At 42.9% G+C, this 17548-nt stretch overlaps 1 protein-coding gene across 3 annotated transcripts; it reads left to right on the top strand.

Moving 5' to 3' along the window:
- Positions 1-1389: 1389 nt before the first annotated feature.
- LOC143829808 (veficolin-1-like) lies at positions 1390-16836 on the top strand. 3 transcript variants are annotated; one of them, XM_077321236.1, is made up of 8 exons: positions 1390-1562; positions 3229-3366; positions 8196-8258; positions 10744-10779; positions 11853-11986; positions 13610-13739; positions 14324-14458; positions 15221-15582. In XM_077321236.1, the coding sequence occupies exons 1-8, from the start codon at positions 1466-1468 to the stop codon at positions 15340-15342; spliced, it is 855 nt and encodes a 284-aa protein (XP_077177351.1). In that variant the 5' UTR covers positions 1390-1465; the 3' UTR covers positions 15343-15582. The 3 variants fall into 3 exon arrangements, with proteins under 3 accessions (XP_077177351.1, XP_077177350.1, XP_077177349.1); XM_077321234.1 differs by lacking the exon at positions 15221-15582 and adding an exon at positions 16000-16836 and having other exon boundaries at positions 1397-1562; XM_077321235.1 differs by lacking the exons at positions 10744-10779; positions 15221-15582 and adding an exon at positions 16000-16836 and having other exon boundaries at positions 1395-1562.
- Positions 16837-17548: the final 712 nt, after the last annotated feature.

Below are 17548 nucleotides of genomic sequence, written 5' to 3'. Positions count from 1 at the left end.
CTAATATCACAGGCTGAAACAGGACAGTGGCTACCAATGCACACCCTGAAGCCATCTAAAGGGGTCTGAGACTGCATCTAAAGGTTCTATCTAAAGGGGTCTGAGAATGATTAGAAAGTAAGCTTGTCCTTCTGGGGAAAAAAGATCCATGAGACCCCCAACTGAGACAGACTCCCAAAGAGTAGGTTATAAATTCCCAGGACACAGGAAAGGAGCTCTTTTGAACTCTTTCAATAGACACAAACCACAATGGCCTAAGTTTTCACCAAGGACTTTGATCTTGTCTATGAGTAAGAAGACAATGGGAGGAAGTTTGTAACCCACCACGAGCCATTGGGAGTGGTGGGTAAGAAATCTAATTAATAACAACAACAACAACAACAATAATGTAGGGTAATGATGAACTCTAAACTTTTGCAACTTCAAGTAAAGCTAGCCCATCCTAGTACCTAGTGAAGGAAGAGAGGACAGCACATTTTCACTTTGTTCTCTTGCTAGGTCTAAAAGTTTAAACAGAACATGTGTATTCTTTCTTGGATAGAGAGTCATTTTCACCTTCTGCTGAGGAAAACTTGTGGTGGAATCTGATCGGAAAATGGTTAAGGATACTTTGTCAAAACCCATGACTTCATTTGATAGAAAATCCTTTCGAAAAGAAAGTAAAGGCTGGTCTCAAGAGGGTAGTAACTGGTAGGTTAAGGCAACAGGCCAAGGAAGGATAAGAAAAAACTGATGGCCACAGATTCCCTTCCAGTATCATCATTTTTATAAAGAACTCTCAAAACCATTGGCTGTTTTCCAAGATAGCATCCAAATGCAAAAATGTGCTCAGTTCAGAAATCTAAATTGGCAGATTTCATACCACTGCCATTTATTATTAAATAGTCATAGTAGAAATAATAATAATAATAATAATAATAAGTGCAGTGGTATGGAATATGGCAACTTAGATCCCCAGCATTTCAACGGATCCCCAGAAATCTCTGGAGGGTGGGCTCTGTGACTCCTGGAGGCTCCTATCCTCCTCAGACCCCATCCTCCCCAGACTCTATTCCTACTTCTCCAGAAATTTCACAACCTGCAGTGGGCAACCCTAATGTCTGCCCCTATCTAAGGTTGCCAGTTACTGCTTGAAAAATAGCTAGAGGTTTTGGGAGAGCAGAGTAATGCCTAAAAAATTAAAGAACATCATGTACCAGGAGATTGTAGCTGATGTGGGTATGTTTCCCAATTCAGAAATTTCAAACATTGCTCTAAAAGCCTGTTTAATCTCTGAATAGCATGAACTGCCCCTTGCCAAAGAAGACATTGCATAACCAAGGTGTTTGACACAGTCCCCTCAGTGGGAAATTTGAGCATTTCCTCATTCCTCTAAAGTTGCATTGCAAAGAGCATATAAGGGGCACGACAGCCCTGACTCAATGAGACGTTGAAAGAGGTAGACAAGCTGGTTCTGCAAGGCAAGATGGCTACCTGGATTAGCTTTCTAGTGGCATTCCTGACTGTTGTGTCTATGAGGAAAGAAAGCCATGGACAGGAGACAGAATCCACTGGCTCTGCACGTGAGTGTGTTGGGGATGCCAAGTGAACTTTGTGTTAGCTGGGGAACTGACCTCAGAGCAGAACGAGAGTTGCTATGCCTTGTGTAGTCCTATAGAAGGGGAAATTTTGGCAGACACAACTTATCTCATTGCTGCAGGAATGTGATAAGAAAAGCTATGCCTGCCAAAAGTCTCTTTTGTATAACTATTAAAAGAAGAAGAGAGATTGGTTCTTATATGCCGCTTTTCTCTACCCGAAGGAGTCTCAAAGCGGCTTAGAATCGCCTTCCCTTTACTCTCCCCACAAGAGACACCCTGTGAGGCAGGTGAGGCTGAGAGAGCCCTGAGATTACTGCTCAGTCAGAACAGCTTTAACAGTGCTGTGGTGAGCCCAAGGTCACCCAGTTGGCTGCATGTGAGGGAGCAGGGAATTAAACCCGGCTCGCCAGATTAGAAGTCTGCACTCCTAACTAAGCTGGCTCATACATCTCTCTTTGCTAGATGGACCTATCATGTTTCCAGGAGAGATTTCAAAGAAACAAATTGAGAATCTGACTTTTGCTGTAGCAGGGTGTAGCAGGGTGTTGCAATTTGTCCTGCCGCTTCCCAAGTCCTCATGTGGGACCATTTTGCCTGGTGTACCCTGTCTGCTCTGGATTTCTGCCTCCAGATGTGACAGCTGGTGCGGCACCAAGGAACCTTTTCTTGGATTTTGGGAAGGCCCTCACAGTTTATTCAGTTAATGGCTTCAGGGGACTGATCAAAAGCTGACCATTTGGTAACAGGACAGGAAGTGAGACAGATAAGAACCTGGAGGAAGTAAATGTGCTGGCAGAGTAGCTATGGTGGTGATGTTCTTTGGAATAAGATGCATTCCTTAAAAAAAAAAACCTCACCACATCTGCTTTTCTTTTCTCTGCCACTCAATCATTAGTATTCTATCCTTTCTTTGTTTAAGCCCCAGACTGGTCAAGTTTCTCCTGGTCAGCACAGACAATTTCAGACTTGAGACTGGAATGATAAGGATAAAATTGAAGCAGTTTGTTTGAACTCTACAAAAATCTGATTTTTGAGCCTTGAGAAGACCCTCAGAAGCACACATATTTCTTAAATTTAATATGTGACACATGAGCTAGTCTAAGTTTCTGTTTTTCAGATAGAATTAAACGGTGGATTTTACATTATAGGATCTTTGTACGTGTATGTGTGTTTCTCCCTGAGATGTTGTTTAAGTGTTCATGTAAAACAGAGACATTAGTATTGGTAAAAAATATCATTATAGCCAGGATTTGATTGCTTGATGTGTAAAATGGCTCTAGATACATTTACTTAGACATTTTAAACTGGTATAAAATCAAAATGATATGCAACACAGGGCCAGGAAACCTGTTCTCTGGGGGTGACAGCAGCCCTAGTCTGCTAACTGCATTGATTTTATTCAATTTTCCTGATTATTCTAGCAACAATGCTATGAGGTATGTCAAGCTGAGAGGTGGTGCAAAGAGAGATGAACTTGACCCACCATATACTAATCCAGCACTATCTGCTTTACATTCCCCCTGCATATCCTGAGCATCCCAACAATATCCTTTTTTGTCATAAGGTTACTAGTTGTCATAAGGTGATTAGGAAAACCGTCTCACATACACCGTATACTTTCTCATTGCTCATCCTTTCCCTTTTTCAGAACTAAAGGGCTTATCTCAGTGTGGCACAGACAAAGTTTTCTTCCAGGGCCAGCCAGGAACCCCAGGAATTCCAGGTGTGCCAGGAACAAATGGATTGCCTGGAGCTAAGGGTGATACAGGCCCCCAGGGCCCACCAGGTGAGAAGACACCCATTTGAGATCTGATGCTGGGTAGGTTAAGAAGCTTATTTGCTCTGAGCAACACGAAGCAGAAAGATCAACACTGACCCACGAGCATGCCCTGTATTTACCAGAACAAGAGAAGCAGTATGGAGAGCAAAGAAACAGCAGAGTGGGAGAAAGAAAGGTGATTCCCTGCCCTAAGAGTGCTTTATCAGAGGTGGATATAGCATTTACATCCTGAGAAAGTATATTGTTCAGGGACAATTCAGATAAAGCTTACTTATAATGGTTGTTTCTGCATATTGGAAGAGAGCAAACTGGAAGAGAGCAAACGTTATTCCGATCTTCAAAAAAGGGAGGAAGGATGACCCGGGAAACTACAGACCAGTGAGTCTGACCTCTGTTGTGGGGAAGATAATGGAGCAGATATTAAAGGGAGCAATCTGCAAACATCTGGAGGACAATTTGGTGATCCAAGGAAGTCAGCATAGATTTGTCTCCAACAGGTCCTGTCAGACCAACCTGGTTTCCTTTTTTGACCAAGTAAAAGGTTTGCTGGATCGTGGAAATTTGGTTGATGCCGTTTACTTGGATTTTAGTAAAGCTTTTGATAAGGTTCCTCATGATGGTCTGATGGATAAATTGAAGGACTGCAATCTGGATTTCCAGATAGTTAGGTGGATAGGGAATTGGTTAGAGAACCGCACTCAAAGAATTGTTATCAATGGTGTTTCATCAGACTGGAGGGAGGTGAGTAGCAGGGTACCTCAGGGCTCGGTGCTCGGTCCGGTACTTTTTAACATATTTATTAATGATCTAGATGAGGGGGTGGAGGGACTACTCATCAAGTTTGCAGGTGACACCAAATTGGGAGGACTGGCAAATACTCCAGAAGATAGAGACAGAGTTCAATGAGATCTGAACACAATGGAAAAATGGGCAAATAAGAACAAGATGCAATTTAATAAAGATAAGTGTAAAGTTCTGCATCTGGGTCAGAAAAATGAAAAGCATGCCTACTGGATGGGGGATACACTTCTAGGTAACACTGTGTGTGAATGAGACCTTGGGGTACTTGTGGATTGTAAACTAAACATGAGCAGGCAGTGTGATGCAGCGGTAAAAAAGGCAAATGCCATTTTGGGCTGTATCAACAGGGGCATCACATCAAAATCGCAAGATGTCATAGTCCCATTGTATATGGCACTGATCAGACCACACCTGGAGTACTGTGTGCCGTTCTGGAGGCCTCACTTCAAGAAGGACGTAGATAAAATTGAAAGGATACAGAGGAGAGCGACGAGGGTGATCTGGGGCCAAGGGACCAAGCCCTATGAAGATAGGTTGAGGGACATGGGAATGTTCAGCCTGGAGAAAAGGAGGTTGAGAGGGGACATGATAGCCCTATTTAAGTATTTGAAAGGTTGTCATTTGGAGGAGGGCAGGATGCTGTTCCCATTTTCTGCAGAGGAAAGGACACGCAGTAATGGGTTTAAACTACAAGTACAATGATATAGGCTAGATATCAGGAAAAGAATTTTCACAGTCAGAGTAGTTCAGCAGTGGAATAGGCTGCCTAAGGAGGTGGTGAGCTCCCCCTCACTGGCAGTCTTCAAGCAAAGGTTGGATACACACTTTTCTTGGATGCTTTAGGATACTTAGGGCTGATCCTGCGTTGAGCAGGGGGTTGGACTAGATGGCCTGTATGGCCCCTTCCAACTCTATGATTCTATGATTCTATATTATTTTTTCTGATAAAATAGCATGAACACATTCTGATCCAGATGGTCAGTATAATATAGGCCAGACAGAAGGAATGTCTAATGCTTTGTCTAGTCTATGTATGGATCATTTTGATCCAGTAACCATGATAGATATTGACAGGATCCCAGGATCTTTGAAGGTCACAATTTGTGCCCTGAATCCCTGCCCATCCTGGCTGCTAACATAATTCAAGGACCACATTAAATAGCCCTTGATGTTTATCAGCTAACTCAGGGTACTTTCCCTTGGCCACACCTACTACTTATGAAACCATTCATATAGAAAAATGATGCTGCCAATTCCCTGTTTCTAATCTACCTTTTCCAGGGCAGAGTCTGCACTTACTTTCTTTATTCCGTTGTCTGTCCTGTTGAATTCAGATCGCTTTGAACTCGGGTCTTCCTCTCCCCCTCCCCCCCCCCCATTGAAACAGGAAAGTCTTCTGCATGTGGTTAGGGAGGCTCAGAAGGGGAGGGGGAGCCAAGCCTCTTTCTTTCTTTTCTTGAAGGGTGGGGAGAGGAGCCAGGAAGGGAGCCTCTTTCTTTTCTTGGAGGGGGGGGGGTGGAGAGGATCGAAAAAGGCAGAGGAGGGAGGAAAAATCCAGGACTGACAGAAGTTGGGAGAAATTAGGGGCTTCTCCTTTAAGGCAAGCTTGTCACATGAGCTTGGTTTCCCAATCCGGATTTGAAAAATATTGAGCGTTAAAAGCACTCTAAGATATCGCAGAATAAAGGTAGGGTCACTCCGGATCAATCTTTCTTGTTGCAGAAGGAAAATTTAAATCACCCCAAATCCAAACGGAAATCGCATTCTGTGTAGAGGGCAGGGACTGAATCGACCTGGAATTGAAATAAAAGCTCCATGCAGTTTACACCCAGGCAAAGTGACTGAAAAGATCCAGAACAAATGAGTCATCCACGACCTGCATTTGGTCCACTATTGCTCTCTTATCCTGGTTTCAAACCAGACTGTCGGATGGAGATGGGTCTAGTGACTTTAGTCAATGAACTCATCTGAATGTAGACATATGCCAAAATGGATCCACACTATAGTAGCATCAAGGCTAGACTAGACTCCAGTTGGTGCAGAATGCTGCAATGCACTTATTATCCAGACAAAGCGGAGCATGCATACTGCTTTTCTTCTGCAGTCACTCAATTGTCTCTTCATTATATACCACCCTCCCCTGTGGCTCAAGGCAGTTTACATGGAAGAACAAAGAACAATACAATATAACTCGGTAGTAACAGTGATAACAAAGAGAACATAGTTTAACAACATCAGCATTTTAACAGTTTGAGAACATCAACATTTTACCAGTCCTATAGTTGGTCGATTCCGTGTTTACTTCATGGGGAGGGGTTCAGGGGCCCCCATAGATGTTAGTTTCGGTCAACCTCAACCAAATGCCTGGTGGAAGAGTTCCCTTTTGCAGGCCCTGCTGAATTGATCTCCTCTGGGAGCTCATTCCACCAGGTGGGGGCCAGGACAGAGAAGGCTCTGGCCCTGGTTGAATGTCAGGCAAGCTTCCTTGGGGCCAGGGATGACCAGCTGGTTGGAGGTGGCAGAGTATAAAGCTCTTTGAGGGATATTGGCAGAGAGGCAGTCACTCAGGTACACTGGGCCCAGACCGCATATGGCCTTAAAGGTGATAACCAAAACCTTAAGTGTGATCCAGAATTCAACTGGTAGCCAGTTCAGTTGTTGGAGAATGGGCTGAATGTGGGACCTCCATGGTGTTGCTGTGAGGACCCTGGCCACTGCATTCTGGACCAGCTGTAGTTTATGGATCAAGGTTAAGGGCAGGCCTGCATAGAACAAGTTGCAGAAGTCCAGTCCAGAGTTGTCCATCACATGGATCACTGTGGCCAGGTGTTCCAGGGCCAAGTAGGGCACTAGTAGTTTGGCTTAGCGAAGGTGGTAGAATGCCAGCCATGTTACTTTTGTGACCTATGCCTCCATAGAGTCAGAGGTGTTAAGGATCACACCTTGGCTCAGTCTGTGAGCCAAGCCTGACTGAGATTGGTCTAGGACTGAAATTTCCTCCAGGAATGTTGATATTTGGTCTGCAACAACCCTTTCAGCCATTTATTCCAGAAATGCTAAGTGCAAGACAGGTTGGTAGTTGTCGGGCTCTTGTGGGTCCAGAGATAGTTTTTTTTTTTTAGCAATGGTCATAACACTGCCTCTTTTAGCCCTTCCATTTTTGTTTTCTTCTCTGCTTTGGCTGCAGTCTTTCTCAAATTTGGTTTGATGTAATATTTCCATAGTCAAAGAACCTTTGCAAATTGTGTATATGGGAAGATATGCATATTTTTAAGGCCCTACCTACATCGTGCCATTTTCCTTGGCCCCCATGGGTGCCATCCTCCCCTGCTTGGCTGCCATAGAGAACTATTTCAGGGTTTTTTTTTAAATCAGAAATTGCTAGATCAATTTAGCACGAAAGTGTTATAATGATCTATTGCCACCATTGGTGTTCCCTTGAACTCCAGGTCAAAGGAATTAGTTGACTGAAGAAGTAATATGTTGTAACGTTACTCAGTTATAGTGATCTAGCAATTGCCAGTATATTTTAAACAGAGAATAATTGGCACATGAAAACAGTTGATCACTCTCCCTGTGTTGACTAATCTACCTGCATAATTTGTCTTTCCCATTACACAACACTATTTAACTGCATGTAAAGTAGGGGTTCTACCACTCAGCTACAGCTCCTCCTCTCTCCAGTATTTTATGCGTGTGGCTGTGAGTTGCTTTCTTGTGGCTAGAGTCTATGCTATTCCATAATATCTGTAAAGATGAGTCTGCCAAACAATGCGTTCCTTCCTACATCAGCTTTTTCATCCTCCATCATTTAGGCAATGCTGGCAGAGGCGGAGAGTGAAAATCCTTCATTACCTCTTAGCTTAATTCTTACAATCATGAGATATTCCACAAACCAGATTCATTTCCCATCCTTTTGATGTATGTCCTTGTTGTGCTGTCTGGTTATCGCTGTCTCCTGTCAACCCACTGCATAACTCAGAAAGCCTGCTTCTAACATGTTTTCTGATCCATCCACAATCTCTTTTCCTCAGGGGATAGAGGTTCTGCTGGAGCAACTGGGAAAGCTGGACCCAAGGGAGATAAAGGGGACCAAGGTAAAGTAGCTACAAATGCATTGGGGGTGAATGGGGGGGTGCAAGTTCACAAGTGATGATGCCACAGACCTTCCACCATTTGCTGCTTTATGTTGCCTGAGCACTCTGCAGAAAAAAGAGCTGTACTCAATTCATGGTGACCAGTGCCACATACCCAGACAAAAATTGTTTGACTGTTTGACAAAAACATTTGACTGTTATTCTTTTCAGATAAAGTCTCACTTATTCACTAGGACTCACTAGGATAAAGTCTCACTTCTCACTCTCACAGGGCTCTTTCCCTAGCTCCCCCAAGGAAGCAGTGGTCACACCTCTCCTGAAAAAGTCATCGTTAGATGAGAGGGACCTATCCAATTACCATCCAGTATCTAATCTTCCATTTCTAGGAAAGATGATTGAGTGTGTAGTGGCTGAACACCTCCAGGAATTCTTAGATGGGACATCTGCTCTAACTCCCTTCTAATCTGGCTTCTGTCCAGGATTCAGAACTGCTCTGTTTGATGGTGCCCAGTTACATCTTGATGCGGGCAGGATGACACTACTGAACCTGTTGAATCTGTCTGCTGCCTTTGGCATAGTATACCATTTGTTCCTGGTCAGCCACTTAGCATCCCTGGGTGTAAGGGGCAGAGCCTTGAGCTGGTTCTCCTCATTCCTCCAGGTCTGTCCTAGAAGATAAATACGAATCAGAGAGAACATCATTGTGAGCCCTGACTTGTGGAGTTCTAAAGAGGTAAAGCCTCTTGTGGCACAGGGTGGTAAGGCAGCAGAAATGATGTCTGAAGCTGTCTGCCCATGAGGCTGGGAGTTCAATCCCAGTAGCCAGCTCAAGGTTGACTCAGCCTTCCAAGGTCGGTAAAATGAGTACCCAGCTTGCTGGGGGGGGGGTAAATGGTAATGACTGGGGAAGGCACTGGCAAACCACCCCGTATTGAGTCTGCCATGAAAACGCTAGAGGGCGTCACCCCAAGGGTCAGACATGACCCAGTGCTTGCACAGGGGATACCTTTACCTTTAAAGAGGTAGATTCTCTCCTCCGTATTTAACATCTATATGTGTCATCTGGCAGAAATTGTCAGGAGATTTGAGTGGGGTGCCATCAAGAGGTAGACACCCATCTCTACCCCTTATTTAAGGAGCCAGAAGCCTGGTCTTGGACTCCTACCTGGATGCAGTGGTGGAATAGCCAGGTGAGAGTTGGTTGAAGCTAAATCCATCAAAGACAGACATTCTGTGGCTAGGAAAACCCAGACCATTGGAGTGAACACTTCTATTGACCCTTGATGGGTCTATCTTTTTACTCAATCAGGAATTTGGGGATATAGCTTGATTCTTTGCTCTCCATTTATCCTTGGTGACAAAGACTGCATTTTACTACCTATGCTGCTCTCACCAACTGGCTCCCTGCCTGTCTCAGAAGGATCTTGCCATGGTAATTCACTCAACAGTCACCTTGAGATTGGTCTATTGTAATATGTTCTATTCAGGGCTGCCTTTGTAGATGCTTCAGAAGATGCAAATTGCACTGAAGACAGCCACCAGATTGCTGACAGGTGTGTCATGGTCAATGCATATAACGACTGTCCTACAGCAGCTGCACTTGCTTCCAATTAGTTTCTGGTACCAATTTAAAGTGTTGGCACTTTAAAGCCCTAAATAGACTGGGAAGCTCATACTGTCAGGACTGCCCCACCCTGTTTTCTGATCTTCATCTTGGAATTCATTAAAAGTCCTGGGTCCATAAACTGCTTCCTTTGTATCAGCAAGGGAGAGGACCTTCTCAGTAGTGGTGCATGGTCTTGCAGGACCTCCCTAGGTTCTACAGGGCATGCAAGGTTGCTCTTTTTCAGGTGGCATTTGCATGATTGTGATCAACCAGGTAACTGGTATACTTCACCTGTGTTTTTACCATCCATACATGCTACCCTGCTTGATAATGGATAGATTTTAACAGGGATATATTTTTATGTTTTAAATATTCTTTATTGCATCTTTGTATTGTTTTATTGGTATATTTTATATGCTAAAAGCCACCCAGAGTCCTTTTCAGGGAAGAGGGAGGTGGATATAAAAGGTAAAGGTATCCCCTGTGCAAGCACCGAGTCATGTCTGACCCTTGGGGTGACGCCCTCTAGCGTTTTCATGGCAGACTCAATACGGGGTGGTTTGCCAGTGCCTTCCCCAGTCATTACCGTTTTACCCCCCAGCAGCAAGCTGGGTACTCATTTTACCGACCTCGGAAGGATGGAAGGCTGAGTCAACCTTGAGCCGGCTGCTGGGATCGAACTCCCAGCCTTATGGGCAAAGCTTTCAGACGGCTGCCTTACCACTCTGCGCCACAAGAGGCTCATGAAGGTGGATATACATTTGATAAATAAATAAAACTCATGTGAAGCCTCTGAGACAGCTCTTGCTTTAACTTTTCATATGCTTTTGGTACCATGCTTGGTTCCCATCACAAGAAGTTGGTTTCCTCTTCTTACAGGAGATTCATGCAGTTGTACCAGCAGCCAGCAGCAAGGTATGTCTGTTCACTACCCCATTACTAGTAAGCACAGGCTGGTTGGTGAGCTCTGCGACCCTAACAGTTCTTTCAAAGCTAATGGAAGATGACTGCAAAGATTATCCAAAAGGTGGCCATTCTGTATTTCATGCATCCCCTGAACCTAGCAGGACTTGAATATGAATATAAATATGGAGCCAGCACTTTTGGTAGCTCAAGCTTGAAGAGTCACATGTTCGTTTTACAGAACACACTCTCAGCCCCCCTTTACTGCCTTCCTCAATTCTCTTAGCTGTTGTTTTCAGCTCTCCTTCTTAGTAACATTCCATCTGCTTCCATTCATCACTCCCATTGGTCTGCCACACTCACTCTCACCATCATCAAACTACAATTCCCAAGAATCTTTGGGAGAAGCAGTGACCACATAAAAATAAAACTGAAAGAACTTCTGAGGCTTAGGGGAGGGCAACATACAAATGTAATAAATGAATAAATAAAATAAAATATTGTAGAGATGACCTTTCGTATTGACAAATAAAACTGATTGACCTGCAACTTTAATGCCATTAGGCTTCCCTTTGAAGATATGAGGATGTTGCCTATTCAGTCATGTCCAACTCTTGGTGATCCTGTTTCCATGTTTTTTGATCTTACATCACTTCTTTTAGTTGTATAAGGTTAGGTCCACTTTGATCATGTCAAACCACTGATATGGGGGATATATAGATATTTATAGATATGGGGGGGGGGTTTAAAATGCAGTATAAATTGGCCATATCAAAAAATTATAGTCTATTACAAGCCATGAGCAGCTCACTAATCAAAGGCGGAGGATTATCAGGTACAAATATTGTCTGATCTCACTTTGTAAGATACAAGATACTGGTATCTGACAAAGCAAGCATTGACTCCTTTAAGTTTATAACCCCCTCCCCCAATATTGTTGGTCTGTAAGGTGCTACTGTACTCAAATCTACCTCTATCTGTTCTCCAGGTCTGACACAGGACCAGTTAATACAATGACCATTTTAGTCATGCAACGTTTTCAAAAGTGAAATAATATGAATTGTCCTGTCTAAAATTTCCTCTAGAGACCAGAGCCAGAAACTGCAAAGAGCTTCTAGAACTTGGGGAAACACTGAATGGCTGGTACACTATCTATCCAGTGCCAGGGCGAGCAATGACTGTCTTCTGTGACATGGAGACTGATGGGGGAGGATGGCTGGTAAGTCTGATCTCTTGGAGGAAAAGATCAATCTGACTGTGGCACAAGCTCCTGGGGAGGGAGCACTTTTTTCAAGTCTGGAGACTCAAAAGGGGAAAAAAATCCTCTTTTTGTTCTTCCTGCAGTTGTTTTTGTATCAGGTTTGTACCAGTACTGTTCTCTTAGAGTAAGATAAGGAGATGAGGCTGCCTCTTTTCAGCAGTTGGCCTCTGTGAAAAACAAGGAAATATTTACACTATAATTTCACACACATCCCAAGAGACTCTATGATTCTATGACTTTGAGATAAGTAATTTTGCGAGGGAGATGTATATGTAAAAGAGAGTTCTTAACAATTTTACTAAACTGCAATTGCCGCCCATCACTGAAATAACATACCAAAATCTGGGTTAACCTGGGTTTAATTAATGGACAGCTGATTTCTTGCATATAAAAACACCTTACCCCTTAGCACATATTGTCCTTTCTACTGGGCAATCTCACCCTTGCCCAAAGCCCAAATCAGCATTTGGGTATGCTTAATTTTTCCTGGCCTGCATATTCAATATTCCAAGGTGTGCTGACCTACCCCTTGATGCTGGACAGCAATGGGGATTGAATTGATGATGAACAAGCCCCAAGCTGGTTGCCACCCAACCCAATTGGTTTTCAGACATATTAAGTGATTTACCTGGTGATATGGTAGGTATTTCTCACAATGCCCTGGTTGACATCTCAGATGAGGAAATGATCCAGGCTACTAGATAAATAAACTAGATAAATAAAGTTTCTTGCAACTATGTCTACTTGGACAATACATTAGCAGGGACAGGATCAATGGTCCCAAGGCATCAATTTCTCTAGTTGTGTGAGATACTTTCCAGCTTGTACAATCTGGTGATGTGGACAGGTCTGAGTTTGAGATGTCCCAACTGTTTGTAGAACCCGTGCCCCTTTTTGCTACTTTAATCTGCTAAAGGAGATTGGCGGACTGGATTCAGGATACAATAACTGCCTCCTGGGGGGGGGAGGAAATTCGCTTATTTTGAAGTGGGCAGTGCTATGTCCACTCCTAAAGAAATCTATTGTGGACCCAGATGAGCTGAATAACCAACATCAAATCTCAAATATACCATTCTTGAGCAAAGTCATTGACAAGTGGTAAATGGGCAACTTCAGGGATTCCTGAATTAATCAGATTGTCTAGAACAGGCTTTCTCAACAAAGATTTTGTGAAACTCTGGGATTTCTTGATGGCCCTGGAGGGGTTTCCTGAATGGGTGGGAGTTGATTTTTGTATATATTTTTAAATTTGTTAAACATTTATTGGGTGATATGACCATATATGGTCATGTTGACCACACACCCTTCCCAAAATGGCCAGTGATGGGCCTGGAGGGGGTGTAAAGGGAAGGGTCCTTGGGTGGGCATGTACACAGCTATGCTTCTCATGTCTCATTTTTGGGGGGATTTGAAGCCTAATCAACTGGGCAAATAGTAATTGCAGTACATATTACTGTTGTGTGAGATCAGTCTGGAACTCATTAAGTCAGCCTGAAAGAGCCATCCACTCACTGATATAGAATAGAGTACCAGTTTGCCTTTCTACTGGAGCACTGTGATATAACCTCTTTCTGTCCTCAGGTATTCCAGAGGCGGCAGGATGGATCAGTGAATTTCTATCGTGGGTGGCAGTCCTACAAGAAAGGATTTGGGAACCAAGCTTCAGAATTCTGGCTGGGCAATGATAAAATCCATCTTCTCACAAATTCTGGTAAAACAATGTTTCCATTTCTGTTCATTCCAGGGTAACTGAAGAAGCAACTGTTGATTTGCCTTCTGCGGCAGCTCAAGGGGACACTGGCCCCCATCCTGGAATTAAATTGCATGAAGTAGCAAAGAACAGGAGGTGTTTCTCTTGCCTGTTCTGTAGGCTACTTCTGGTGCCACCCCTGTGCATTATGCCATTTTATAAGTGAGTGTTGGAGAGAAAGATTCTTAGGACAGCAGGTGGTGGACCAAATTCTGCTCAGCTGGAGTTTGTGAGAATAAAGAATAAAGTGTACCATTTGTCTGACTGTGCAAAATGTCTGTGATATAGCAAAAGCTAGGTTTATATCAATGGCTCCTTCCAGCCCTATCATTACAGGTTTGTTTCTGTGAAGCAGCCAAACATACAGTACAGGAACACTGAAGAAAACAAATAGCCCATTCTCTCTCACTTCCATATGCTTGGACCCAAAGTGTGTTTTATGTGTCCCTGGGATGAGAGTCCCTGGTGACAGCACAAGCCTGAACATAGTTTTTTTTTTCCAACAGCATTCCTCTTCTCATGTTTTCCATTCTTCTAATAATCAGGAGTACAGCAGCTACGGATTGATACTAGGGATTTCAATGACACTAACACTTATGCTGTGTATACCAGTTTCCAAATCTTGAGTGAAGAGAACTACTATCAGCTACAAGTGGGATCATACTTAGGTGGTAACATGGGTGAGTTACATCAAGAATTCTATTGGGGGGCTTTTGCTTCATGGTGGAACAAGTCAAGAATACAAAGATTGCCATGCTGGGAAGACTCAAGCAAGACATTAAATGATAAACATATCTGGTTTTCTGTCCCCAACATCTGATAATTACCCACATGTTGCTTCTAAGCATGGAAATTCCGTACAGGTCTCCCATGCGCCAATGATTCCAGTGGGTTTATGTGTTCCTTGAAACAACAACAACATTCGATGGTTGTGGCCATGCATAGCCACACTATATGATAGTGAGTTCCTTTTTGTGTTCTTACCTTGATGTGAAGCATCTTCACTAGCGATCCATGAGTACTGATCTTATAAGAGAGAATGGACTCCTTGAGGAAGTGAGCAAGGAGCCATTTTTAGAATTGTTTAGCAGGTGTTGCAAGGCTCTTCTATTTGCTAGAGTTTTAATGGAGTGTAGGCTGCTAGTAGTTTTAGGGTGGAGAGAAGTATATAGGGATTTATTGTATTTTTATCATTTTAATTTTAAGCCTCCTTGAGCAATGGGAAAGGCAGGGTATAAATATTTTAATAAAATTAAAATTGCAAATGAGCTCAAGACTGAAAGTGTCCTATTGGGACAGAACAACTAAAATGAGGAATATTCAGTCACGTGGGGCTATCCACTACCACCTAATATGGTTAAGTTCCCCACCCCCAGCCCCAGCCAACCAGGCAAACAATCCTGCAGCACCATAAAGACCTGCATTCTCTTTTCCCCTCTTAGGCACTATATTGTGCCCACTGCTAGGCAGCCAGCAGCAGTGTCTTGACTACAACAAACTGTTATCGGGGAAGGACTACATGTGCCCCACAGAGGTACAGCACAGAACAGAAGGGTGGAGCTAAGTCATTAATTGCACAGAATGAGATTTCATAAACAAGAACTAACTTCATCGCTTGTATGATAAGACTGGTAAAGGTGCTGGAGACAATCTTGCCTATTGTGTACGTGCAGGTATATATATCATACACAGAGAGATCAAAGAGTGAGAAATACATAGTTTTTACATGGGTGAGATTAAAAGGAGCACCTATGGGTGCAGAAAACAGGCAGAACAAGCAGTGTAGTCATTTGCAGTCGACAAGGTCAACTTGGATAGCCAATAGCCACTGATTCTTATCCTACCCTCTCACAGGACAGAAAGGAAATAATGATTGCATTTTAATACCATTGAAAATTGTGTATAGATCTGGCACAGTTTGTCTCTCATGTTGTGACCTGTCAGAATCTGATATCCCTATTTAAGGCTCCTCTTCCTGAGATTCGGTTTAAGTAAACTAGAGGGTGCTCACGCCAGCCCCCTTGGCACTTTTTTTTTTTTTTTCATTTTCAGCATTCACTACCTATTACATGCTCAAAAATGTTAGAAAATAGCCTATAAATGAATTTGCTATTTTTCTCTGAGGCAAAAAAGGAGAGGTTCTCATAAAAATCTCAGTGGAGATGAGGAATATGTTGTTCCCTTTGTCATATATATTCTCTCCTCCCTTTTACCTCATCAGGTGATTCCTTTTCAACACATAAGGGCATGAACTTCTCTACACTGGACAAGGATAATGATACCTATGACAAAGGAAGCTGTGCTGTATCCTACAAGGGTGGTTGGTGGTATAGTGCCTGCCACTCTTCCAATCTGAATGGCCTGTACCTCAAAGGTGAACACACTTCTTATGCCAATGGCATCAACTGGTCTGCTGGGAAGGGGCACCATTATTCTTACAAATATGCAGATATGAAAATTAGACCACAGTAGATGGATCTAGCACTTCAGGATCTGTGTGGCCATAATGGATCTGTTCCATGGATTTACTAACATATGAACTGACATCTGAACTCTAAGCTTCCCAGGACTGCCACTTACAGATTCAGTGCTCCTCTAATAGCTCCTTATTGTGTGCTTTTGAGACAATCTTCAGTACCTGAAGGACCACCATGTTCCAAATGTTCTTAGCTATTTCTTGAGATCGCTATTTTATGCCATGTTCTACCACTTTCCAGTTTCTGTAGTGAGGTCAACAGCAGCTAGGAGAACATCTTTTTCCGTCGTAGCACCTGGTTGTGGAACACTCACCTTTTCAGTGCTTGAATGGCTCTAGATTTGCTGTCTGTGGAAAAGAGATTTGTTTTCTCAGGCTTTTCTGTGAATTGGTTGCCCTTCTCTCCCCTCACCATGACATTTTGATTTTAAGTCTGCTGTTTTACATTTTTTCAACTAAATTACTGATTATAATGTTCTGTACTGTTAAAAATATGCAATTAGTGTTTTATTACTGTCTCAGGAACAACTTTTGTGTTGAAAGGTAGGAAGCAAATATTTAAATAAATATTCTTCCATATAATTTGGGCTCTGTTTTTGTAACTTGCACAACTGAAACCTTAAGTGGCTTTATCAGGAATAGGTCAGCTTGATGACTGAATAGTAAGGATCCTCTTTCCCAAGCTAAGTCTGTCTTGAAAGAGAACAGAATCAAGTGGGTAGCCGTGTTGGTCTGAAGTAGCACAACAAAATCAGAGTCCAATAGTACCTTTAAGACCAAAAAAAGATTTATTCAAAGCGCAAGCTTTTGAGTCTGAGGAAGAATGCATTCACTCGAAAGCTCATGCCTTGAATAAATCTTTGTTGGTCTTAAAGGTACTATTGGATTCTGATTTCAAAGAGTATATTTGAGGGCCATTTCATCTTCACAAACCTAACAGTGTTTTACATGGAGAGTGTGACAGTGATTGAATTTTGAAAGCAAGCAAATGAAAGGTGACTCCCCCTAGAAGGACTAACAATGTGCTCTGGAACTGCAAAGAAAGATGGTGCAAAGATGGCCCTTCCTTGCCTGAAGAGGGGTTTCTATGGGACAAGTAAGAGAATAGCTACTCCACAGCTATGATTCCTTTGGGAAGTCCAAAAGGAAATCCTGTTGGTCCAAAACCAATGCAGAAAACGAAGAGTAGAACTGACTTGGCTGTATAATAAGTCAATTTCTTGACTTTTATTTTATTGTACAAACAAACTTTATACTCCAAATGCCAAAACAAGGATCCAGACAAAGTCAACTC

This window comes from Paroedura picta, chromosome 2, assembly GCF_049243985.1.
Source record: "Paroedura picta isolate Pp20150507F chromosome 2, Ppicta_v3.0, whole genome shotgun sequence".
In the NCBI taxonomy this organism is placed as follows: Eukaryota; Metazoa; Chordata; class Lepidosauria; order Squamata; family Gekkonidae; genus Paroedura; species Paroedura picta.
This window is presented reverse-complemented; position numbering and strand designations above follow the sequence as displayed.